Raw genomic sequence first — 12,065 nt, forward strand, 5'->3', positions numbered from 1 at the left:
TTTTTACATGAAGGGCTTCCTAAGTTTTGTTACAATGCAGAGGACAATGCAAGATTGATTGGTTACACAAAATCATTAGAATAAAAAGATAGGGGTGCAATAAAATACGTCCATTGCCAATTCAAAGGCATGAAATCCCAAGTAACCACCACCGTTGGGCCAACGCCAGTTTTTACGTGGGCAAGGTGGCTTTACGTTGGTTGGCAAATTGACGTTGGTCTTACGTTGGGCCAACGGTGGTTGCCAACGTTTGTCAAACCATGGAAACGTGAGTCAAAATCAGTTTTATAAACAACTTTTTAATGCTAAGATAACTTTCAGGAGAATGCTGAAAATTCTAGAGTGTAAAATAAGTGACATGTAACAGTGTTTCTTTAGAATATTTTAGTCACAGCACATACTGGAAATATAATATATTTTTAATGAAAGTAGAAGCTATTTTTAACTTGCAGTCACTCACCCGTCCTTTGTCAGCCACCATGGATGAAAGATGTGTTGGGAATTGCTTATTGTTTGTCTTTCTTGCTGCAGTAGAACAAGAACATTGTTACTGATATTATTGTGAAGATGGTTAAGCAATGTTATATGCAGACTAAATTCCATGAAAGGTGGAAAACTAAGTAAACTCTATAAGGTTTTTGTGCTACCACTTGAAGGTATGGTGCCTTGAAAAGAATGATACCATGTGACTGAGAAAGTGATGTGTATTTTTTTTTTTATTTTCATAAATATCTTGAACTATTGTTTACATTTGGCCTCACAATAAATTATGTATATATCAGAAAACAAACCTATTCATTCTTTAGTTTTCAGTATGTTGGGCCAACGTAGCAAAACCATATATTGGGCCAAATTGGTCCAACGTAGCAAAACTATATGTTGGCCCAACATAAAAACCACACGTTAACCCAATGTAGAAACCATTGCCAAAATTACCGTTGGCCAATAGTATGTTTTTGCGTTGAGCCAACCATTGGCGACCATTTTCAGTACGGTTGGCCCAACGTTGGACCAACCATTTTTGGTTACTTGGGATGATACAAAAATAAGACAAGATAATGATGAATTATTAAAGTAGATTTAAGATCTAATTTTCATTAGGCTGCCTATATTGCTTTCTGCATGCACTTGTCAATAGAGTGTTCATTTGTCATTGTTTTAGAAAATGTATCACTCATTTTCATTTCCTTGTTGTTGAAGTGCAAACATGGCCATCCCACTCTCCATTTGCACCAAAGAAGAACAATAATAATAATAATAAATTTTCTTTATTCAGCGGGCGAGGTTCAGCCAAGGGCTGCTCTGCCAATGAAGACTGATCTGTTTTTGCAGTCCGAAGGTATACCAGGGGTTGTAATCCATCGAAGACTTGTATCATAATATGGGAGACTAATATGCAGATGACTTCGCCACTTTATCATCACTCCTTAGTTTGTCAGAATCATGGCACAAACTTGTTCCATGTCCTTGAAGCTTTCCTGGCAGCGAATGATGAACAGGTTTTCTCGGTATATCAACCGGGTGATATCTGGATAGGCTTCCGAGCTTTTCGAAAGCTAACATTACTCTCAACTTCGAGGAGAAAACCTCTTCTTCATTCTTCATCTTGCTTAATGTAATTGTGAGTAGTGCATATGAATGGGCCCCCTACTCCTCACTCGTGCTTAACACTTTTTCAACTGCTTTTGAACTTCTCAAACAATTTGTTCACACTTAGTAGTGGTATAGCACTTTCTCCATATTGTGATGCAAGCGTTTGGTGGATTCTGGCCTGTGGTAAAGCTTCAAACCACATAAAAGAGCACACTGTTCTTCTTTTGTGCAAACAGAGTGGCCCAGCAATGTTTATGCTGCAACAAGAGAAAAAGAAAATGAATAATGAGAGCCACACACTATTGACATGCATGTGCAGAAAGCAATATGGCCAACCTAAAGAAAATTACAGCAAAAATGCAGATAATTATTGACTGATCCATATACTTTGCTCTATTAGAGTTAAAACTAGTCTTCAATATAATAATATGTATTTATCTTGTGTCAAAAACAAGGTTGTGCTTGTTGTAAATATATATATTTCTTGTCTACACCTGAATATGTGACATCCCCAAATCAGAAAGTGTAATTTGCACACTGGTGTTTCATATTTGATGGGATGTGTTGTTTAATTAGCACTAAAATCTTTGTATCCTAATTTATCTCTGAACAAATGTTTGTTTGATTGATAAAGTATGTACTTTTTTTTATGATTCTGCACATTTTATAACAATAATCATAGCTTCGTTAATAAAATATGTCCAAATAATTTTCACTCAGGAAACATAGACTTTAATTTTTGAATTCTAATTTCGGAATTGTTTTACAATACTCAGAATTTTGTTTCAGAAAGTAAAATACAGAAACACAAAATTCGAACGCACTTACAAGAATGCTTGGTTCCCCATGTGTTTCCACAGGTTGGTCAATAACCAATTTTGAGAGTAGAGAAATACGTCATAATCTCCCACTAAAATCTAAAATTTTTACAACAGCTTTATAAAAAAAATAAGTGCTTGAATATGCACGACGAAATGCAGTGCCGCACAAAATGTAATACAAATATACTTTATAGTGTAAATTGCTTGAATTTACATGTTGATTTTATGAATTAGTCTCTGGTCATGGACTTATGTCACACCTTGTGAGGCAAATCCTATTAATTGTCCATCATTTTGAGGCTGTTAGTTTTCATCCAAACAGTTTGATGGTGTTGGCCACTTCCATTTCTGACGGAAATGTTAAAAAGCAAGTTCCGTATCCACCTAGAGATTTCTGCTGTTGGCCTGGTTTATGGGACTGTTTTATCCTCTTATATATAATCCTTGGTAGAACTTTCAAATACTGAATACGGTGATGATGATGATAAAATCACTTTCTAACTCCCACTTCTAAAATATATTTCTGTATGGTGCAGACAGATTTCAAACTTGCTAAGTCATTGTAATTTTGATGTGTGTTAACAGATTTTATTTACTTTTAGCACTGAATCTTATTCTTGTGGAAGGCAAAGGTGGAAGAGGAGGAAGAGGTGGCGGCCGCTCTAGTAGTGGAGGGAGAGTATCTGGGAGATCAAATATTGCCAACGGTGTAGGAAGAGGAATCACTCCAATTGCTTCTCATCCTGGAGGTAAGTCTATGGTTATTCAGGGTAAACCAGATGTGTAACATTGCTTTGGTTTGCTGCTTAAATGTTGCAAAATTTTAAAGTACCAAATTCAAACAAACAATGAACAGTATGTGTTACTGTGTTATCACTTGTGCAGGAATGTTTCTGATTTGGAGAGTTCTATTCAAAGGTCCGACTCCATAGGACAATGGTGTTATTAGTGCAGATAGCAAAAATGGAAAGAGAGAAAAAAGGTTGTTGAAAATATGTAGCTTCCAACTAAATGTTCTTGAATTTCCAAAGTAGAATGTACAATTGCTAGGATGTACACTGGTAGGTGTGGCACCAGGGGGATGCAACGGTGTGCTTGCACGCCTATTAATTTTATTTCACACCTCCTTCAGCACCTCTTTTCAATTTTTTTTCAACCTAATGAAAAATGTTATGTTATGTTACGCTATGAAAACAATGTCGTCACTTTGAGCATAGAATGTTAGGTATTGAAGTGATACGGCTATTATGGTATTCAACAGGCAATCCATTGGTCCTGAAAGAAAAATCAAAAATTACTTTCCTATAGTGGCAGCGATCTATACAAATATCAGCAGCTGTTGTCTTTCATTCATCACCTTGTTGTTAAGAATTGTTTGTACTTTTGTTAATTCCGGTGGCATTTTCGATAATTGCCTACAGCTCAGTGTGAGTTGTTTCATGATTATCTTTTTACTTTTATTAGCATTGTTGGTAAAAAAACAGTTTTATTTTCTATGTACTTGGTATTCCTCTATTCTCAAAATCACATCGCAACAAAAATTTTAGTTGCTTTCAGTACATCATCGAGTTGTGCCCAGGAAATTACTTAATGTGAGTTACATCGAGACTTTTTTCTTTTCATTGTTGTTGTTGTTTATGCACACTTCTATGTTAGGGAAGCAGTCTGATAACTGAAACTGACTACATAGTTTTGTATTACTTGTAGGTGTTATTTTATTTGCATATAGTAGAACTTAATTAAGGTTCCATAGCGATTTTCTTTTACCCAATGCACACAAATTGAATACTGAGCAGTGATCTCTGATATCTGTGCATCAAGGAAAAGTACAAAAAGACAAATAACCATATATGAACAAAATGTTTCTATTTAAATAGTAGGCTCAAGCCTGAACCTGGCACCAACACCAAAGTATTTTAAATTCAATTTCAATTTTATGATATGTATAACAACAGCAACAATAATACAGGTAAAATATAAGTTCCTGGAAATATATGAAATCTTACTCTCCTCCCTTCCTGGGGGAAAAATCCTGCAGGCATCCTTGCATGCATCTTTGATGTTTTCTATATTTTCAACATCACACCCTCTAAATTTCATTCTACACCCCCTCAACACTCGTAGATGATTAATCCTGGCCCTGTGAGTCTCAATAGGAATGGAATATGTCTTGTTGACATGCTTTATCATTGGGAGCATTTATTGGGTTGATACATAAGTTCATAGCATTTTTTTTTCACCTTGGCAAAGGCTTTTATGTCATACTCATTTGAGATCAACAAAAAACAGAAATTAATCAGTAATATAATATCTAAATTGTCTATGACTGTCTACCAATGCTGGGACAGTCTTTCGATTCCACACCAGAAGAAATCAACTGATTTGGGGTTAAGGACATCGTCAAGCCAAGTTTGAAGAGTATTTTCGTTACCAAAGGAGTTCCCTTGAAGATTGGTGGATTGAGACCTGAAAATATGAAAATCTGAGGGTGCAAGATTAGGGATGTAAGCAAGCTCTTGGACAGCAGTTTTTGCCAGGTTAGTGGAGTGTGGGTGTGCATTATTGTGTTGGAGCAACACTCGATGCAGCCTTCCTGGCCTCCTCACTGATTTGTGTTTTTTTCACTTAAAGCATGTGGTATCCTGAACCTTACCCACATAATGCAAATGTCGTATGATGTTTGAGTTTGAGTTGGTGTTTTAAGTCCACTTTATGCACAGTAAGGTTAATTGGGACTGGACCTACAGTTCAAAGTGGGATCCGAACCACTAAGTGTCTCCACCGGGTATCAAACGCAGGACCCTTTGATTAGAAGGTGACGATGCTACCCTGCGCCATTGGGGAGGCCCATAAATATCTTACATTGGTTGAATGGTCACATTTGCTAATTCTCAGGTCGACTGACATGGATCTTCATGGATTAAAGTATTTAAACAGTCTTCATTAAAACCCGACGGTCATCCTGAACGTGAAGAATCACTCAAGTCAAAATTGCTTCCCCTCTTTGAAATGACAAAACCATTTTTTTCCCCTGTTCTAAGCTTTACATGTTGGCATTATCCCCGTACATGGCACAAATGTTTACAGCCACTTCTGCTGCCTTTGCTCCTCTGTTAAAACCTGACAGAAGAATATCGGAAATGTTTTTTTTTGTTTTTTTTTTCACCTGACACTTATTGTTTCTTAGCCCAATAATTACACTCTCTTCCTTCAAACCTGCAAAATTCAATGCGTATTCACAAGCATAACAATGCCTCTCCAATTGATGAATGTTAAACGATAAACAAACTCCTAACACCACTCTGTGTTGCCATACCAAACAAAAACGCTACGAACTTATGCATCAACGCAATATAATATCACAAAACCTTATTGTACTATGTGAATTAAGACCTAATGTTGATAATCATAGGCAAAGAAAAAGCATGAACATGTGATATCTGCAGCAAAAATGCAGCCACTCAACCAATCTGTTAGTAGCTTTGGAATTCTATATTAAAATAATATTTCTTAGTGCCTGACATAATCTATCAAGGAATACTGGTCTTCAATGTGGTAAAGCATACCATTTCATACAGGAATTCCAAAAGAATACTTTTTCAAACATATTTGACTCTCCCAGAGTTCCCTTGCAACTATCATTTGCTGCAGGTTATACCACTCAATTGCTCACCCTTAAAAAAAGAATCTAGTGCCAATTTGTACATGTGTCAAATATACTGCATCACCAATCACAAACCATACATTTCAGTGCAAACTTCACAAAACACAGAGAACAATTTTTACGGGACTTATATAAAATTGCATACCAAACACTGCTGACACATTGTCTGCTCATTAACACTTCATTCTGTGATCAGTAGGCAAGGGATTTTAAGTTGCAAAATTATGGTCGGGAAAGGGAATAAAAAAAGGTTCTGAAAATGTTTTCAGAAAGGTGTAAAAAAAAGGTGCAGATAAAATGCCTTTGCTCAGGTCTAAACCAGTTGCATTAACATTCTTTATTCAATACTGTAGCAAATAACATAATAATAATTACATAAAGTAACCAGTATTTATGAATTAAAAATGGCATTAATTGGTTTTCTACTGTTTCATTCTTTTATTATTAACAAACACACTTCTTCCTGTACTTACGCTATTTATTAGATGCCACACAGGAAGCTTACCAAACATGTACAAACAACTTGTTATTCTGGACTATGCTCAACATTTGTATGTTTTCAAATGTAAGTCGCTGACGCTTTGAGCTCAAGAAAAACTACAATATCTTGGGAATTATTGGGGTTGCAATGATTATATTGTACCATTTTATTGCTCTTGTTCTGCTCTACAAAATGAGACTACAGGATTCTATATGACTGCTCAAGAAGAGTGAAAATCATTTATTTTTCTTTCCAATTTTTTAACAAAACACTAAAGAAAAGGAAAGGAAAAGGTGTTTACACATAAAAGAGGGAGTAAAAATGGGATTAATGTGTTAATCTCACAAAAACGTGCAACAAACTGTGCTCATTTTGCTTGATTCCATGTCCTAGAATACATCTCAAATGATCGGCATGAAAAGATCTATATTTTTGGAAAGGTATTGCACCTTAAAATCCGTTCGCTAGTGATCAGTATTCTTACTAAATATTTCAGTAAGTCAAAAATAATGTTATAAATATGTAAAATTATGTTGTTTTTTTTTAATTAGGAAATCATGTATTGTAAATAATAGTAATTATCTCATGGTATAACAGCCCTCATGCCATAACAGCCCTTGAGGGCCAGAGCCTACCTACCAAATGATGACCTCACTCCCACCAGAAATGGGCAATCATCAAACCAGTTATGAGGAGACGTGTGCTCAGCACGGCTAACCCCTAGTCATCGTTGTAGGTTTCCATGGCCGAGTTACGCTACTAATTCGTACCTCCTCAATTTCCTCATGATGGTGAATGGCCACCGGTCCCATACACTGGCCGAAATCTCAGGGTAAAAAAGTTGTTAAGCTTCCCTCTGGAGACTCGAACCAGTGCACATCCGTAGCCTGAGCTTAGACTGTATGGCCACAGTGCAGGACATGCATTATAACTGCATAAATTTATATAACTGATGATGCATGGACAATGCTTACAAGAAAGAAAATGCTCTTCTCCTCCCTTTTTGGTGGTGATAAACATGCCCAACGTGTAAGTTCAGCCCCGATTACCCTCATATACTACATAACTATTATTCCTTACCATATAAATGATTATTTCTTTCAAAGTGGCCACCACCAACTTCTTTTTTTCTTTCTATTTTAAGCTTATTTATATGTTTTCTCATTGAGTTACTTCCTAGTTTTATTGTTTATAGTTTTGTTGTACACTATTAGCATATAATGTATTGGATAAGTATTAATATTAAAGCTTTCATGCACACAGGGCAAAAAAAAGCTATTACATGTGGGTTTGAAAGATGCAGAAAATATTTTAAGCATAAGTGTACCTTTCTCAAAACAAGATATACTATGACTACTACTGCTCAAAATAATAACAGCAACAATAATCATCATCTTAATCCGTATGTAAATTGGAGTAATTTAGATGATAAACACAATACACTCTTCATAGTAAGCTGGGCATTGGAGTCATTTTTAAACAGAAGATGTCTGACATTATTTCACAAACCTGCTTTAGTGGGTTAATGTACATGAATAACAAGAACCATAGATAACTGAAATCATAGAAGATGAATCTGTAGATATAATTTGTACTTCAAATCTGTAATAAGCACATATACTTTGATGTAGGATCAAGTGGATTGGGTGTGGTGTACTTAGGCTTTGGGGTTATTCATCAAAATATATAGCCATCTAAATAAATCAACATCTTTTCACATTTTTTAGATATTTTAGCCTCTGCTCTCTCCGAGGGAATGGCATCAACTATAGGACAAGACGAAACTGGATTGTCACATCCTGTAGCTCTACTAACCATGTATCCTCCGGGAGAGTAGAGATCGTACCGGGATAAGGCAGACTGGAAATTACAATGACCGATACTCTCTCCACATTAGGTTTATTGATGTGATTGGAGGTAGGGATTGTAAACGGAAGAAGGCACACACTCACTCGCTTTGCCTAATCCAGCGACACTTCCTTGAACACAGTGTATCCTAAGATTACCGGCCCAATAGCTTAGGCTTACACTTCGATGACAACAGAGACAAAAGAGAGCTCCACGTAATTAGGAGGTAGGTGTATGACCTCTCTGTCGCGCTGGACGTTTGACGTTGAACTTATGTGGGCATTAGGCAAGGTTCGTGCGTCGCTTGCACCCTACCATCTACAATATTTATATCATGTTCCATATCATCTTTTGTGCCCTTCCTAGATGTACAAAACAAGTTTTAAAAGTATTCTGTCCAGAAAATTTAATGTGTTTCAACCAGTGAAGGTACCAGAAAACATAAGTGGGGAGGCAGTGTTGAGGGAAGGCATATTTTTTGCGAATGTGGGGGTGGTCACATTTAATGTACCTCCAAATAACAAAATAAATTGTATATTTGAGTTAAGAGTATTTATTTAAGTAGTTTTTGTTCTTTGTTGTAGGAGGGCAGCCATGGCAAACTGGTCAATTGGGAGATGGCATATGCCTCTCTCACTCCTCACTAATTTTAAGGGTGCATAAATGTACCCTACTTGTAGAGAGGCATTTGAAGGGTGAATGAGGTAGAATCCCCCACCCCATTCTGGTTGCTGCATCCTCCCTCTGTTTCCAGTTGCTATTTTTTGACACTTGGGGTGAGAAAGTCTCTCTCTCTCTCTCTCTGTCTCTCTCTCTCTCTCTCTCTGTCTCTCTCTCTGTCTCTCCCTCTCTCCCCCCCCCCCCTCTCTCTCTTTCCCTCTGTCTGTCTATGTGTGTATATAAACTTGTGCAACATCCCAATACATGGGAAGTAACTGAAATTCTTCCATCTCCTGGAAATGTTCCAATTACCACACTGCTTGTTGATTCAAACTAATTCACATACTTTGTTTGAAAACTGACTGCAATTTTTAAGTTATGTATCAAATTTTAACATTCAAGTTTGTGATGCAGTTTTTAATACTTACAATCATCTTTCCATTCCAGGTATAGGAACAACCGGGAAATGGATAATTGGTATTGTGGTGACTTGTATAATATTAATACTTATGACGTACTGTTACTGTAAATTTTTGCTACCAGGCGTGCCATATGAAAACAAGGATTCTCAATTTGCATCACCTACTCAATATGGAGGTGCAAGCCATGTAACATCTGTTTCACCAAGTGCACCTTCAAATCTGTTAATAAATGCAACAGTTAATGACCCCCTTCTGCATGGAAGAGATGGAAACACTGCTGCTCCTAGTGCACCCCCTCTGCCTCCTGAAGAAGATGAGAGATTTCCTCCCTTACAGTCATATGAAGACATTGTTGTTGTGCCAGATGCTTCAAAGCAAAGCTGCCCAATCACGCCTCCACCAAGTTTTGAGGAAGCTTTGGCACTTAACACTTACAGTGGTGGGAATACTGCTTCTCAAGTTCCTATAAGTTCATCCGAACAATTGAAGACTGCTGGGGTAGTGTGGTATCCAAGTATTAGTCAAGGTGGCAAACTCTGAACAAGTTTATATCAGTTGGGAAAAGTTTCTTCTACAGAAGTAAGAAATTTAATTGTAAAGTCAACCACAAAGGTATGTTATATGTATGGCCTGGATTTTTATGACGTCATATTTTATTCCTTATGTAGTATGCATACTCTTAAGTATTAAAATCCTGAATACGAACCTCTGGTTATAAAAATATGAATTTCATCATATTTTCTTTTTTTAAAGTTTTTGGTCATTTTTTCACATTTTACGTCATTTTTTGGTAATTTTTCGCATTTTATATCTTTTTCTGATATTTTTTTTCTTGCGTGTTAGCAAAAAAATGTAATGTAATTGCATTACCTTTCACCCACTCATTTTTAGCCAGGATCTGACATTAATGACCTTGATGTTAGTAACAATGAAACGAAAAAAATTCTATCACCATGCGATTGTATGGACAAAGCAACATATCGTTCAACAATACCTATTGCAATAATTCTGAATAAGATAAGATTTTTATAAATTTTTATACCTTAAATTCATATACACCTTGTACAACCTTGGTGACAATGAAGTTCGACCAGAAAGGAATACGTGATTAAATGCACAGAGGCATAGGCGGTGGAATGGGTGACCCGCAGAAGTGACGCATGTGTGTAAGAGGAGGCGTGTGAGCAGGCAATAATCGTGATCCCAGCATGTTGCACCCAAGGAAACGGGGAACTATACGCGTGACATTGAACTTCGACCAGGCACCAGACCCATACGGTAAATTCCAGATAGTGGCGCATTCGACGGAAGCATGACGTCACGGACACGATAAGGGAGTCCGCCGTATATAAGCGCGTGCTGTGCACCGAGGAACCGCAGTGCATCATCACCATGGCCAGGGGCAAACCTATTGACAACACCGTGAGGAGAAGAGTGGTGGAGTTGCAACGGGATGGACTCAGTGAACGGGAAATAAGGCGCCAACTGAACTTACCCAAGTCAACCGTCCACTGCATCATCAAACACCACCAAAATACGGGTACTACAGAGCCAGGTAAGGCCCCTGGTCGAAAACGTCTGCTGATCGTGCGTGACCTACGGATATTTAGGTGCTATATCCAGACCAACAATCATGTTTCTGTGTCCGAATTACGACTGTGGACTCTAGAACGCTTTCACATTGAAGTGTCAACCAGAACCATTCACCGTTACCTACAGCGATGCGGTTACCGAGTGTACAAGGCGAAACGTAAACCCTTCCTTTCCATATTGAACAAAGGCAATCGACTACGGTGGGCACGAATGTACCGGGGATGGACATTTTGGCAGTGGAACAGTGTTTTGTGGACGGACGAATCCATTTTCAATGTTGTGTACGGGGAAATATGGAAAACAGTCATTTGTCGGAAGGAGGAACAGAATGAAGCAAAATGTTATGCACGTCGGGTACAGAAACCTGCATCAGTGATGGTATGGGGATGCATGACAGCATCTGGGGTTGGCCCACTACACGTCTGTGAGGGCATTGTGAATGCACACGCCTATACACGCATACTGGAGCGGCATCTTCCCACAGTGCGAAGGCACCTGTTCCACAGGCGGCGTCTCATCTTTCAACACTACAATGCCAGGCCTCATACAGCGCGGCTGACAAGAGAATGGTTGACTCGCCATCACGTGCGAACTCTGCCATGGCCACCATCGAGTCCCGACCTCTCGCCCATTGAGAATGTGTGGCGTATTCTTAAGCAACGTGTGCAACAGAAGGGACCCACGACAGTGGCTGCTCTTATCGCCTGCCTGCAGGAGGAATGCCCCGACGCATTGCCACAGTTATTCGCCGACAGGGCGGTGTCACACCAAGGTAAACAGGATCCCCTCTAACAGTGGTCGAACTTCAATGTCACGTGTAGATGGACGAAAATGTTTTATTTTGTGTGGACACCATACATTGCTGCGTTGCTGCGGAAATTTATGTTTTCATTTGTTCCATGTAGCCTGCTGAATAAAATATGTTCAGCATATGCATGTGTTCTCCTTCTTTCACAACGCACTCCTATATTTGTGACTGGTCG

General features: G+C 38.1%; 1 protein-coding gene across 2 annotated transcripts in view; it reads left to right on the top strand.

Annotated features, from left to right (window-relative positions):
* LOC145992674 (uncharacterized) overlaps positions 1-10,216 on the top strand; it is a 32,531-nt gene extending 22,315 nt beyond the window's left edge. For both annotated transcript variants that reach the window (XM_083129050.1, XM_083129051.1), the window contains exons 3-4: positions 3,017-3,163; positions 9,515-10,216. In XM_083129050.1, coding sequence (XP_082985176.1) covers positions 3,017-3,163; positions 9,515-10,029 — 662 coding nt within the window. In that variant the 3' untranslated portion in view covers positions 10,030-10,216. The remainder of the gene's footprint in view (positions 1-3,016; positions 3,164-9,514) is intronic.
* The last annotated feature ends 1,849 nt before the right edge of the window (positions 10,217-12,065 follow it).

The sequence above is a fragment of the Lepisma saccharinum genome, chromosome 9 (genome assembly GCF_977018435.1).
Source record: "Lepisma saccharinum chromosome 9, izLepSacc3.1, whole genome shotgun sequence".
Classification (NCBI taxonomy): domain Eukaryota; kingdom Metazoa; phylum Arthropoda; class Insecta; order Zygentoma; family Lepismatidae; genus Lepisma; species Lepisma saccharinum.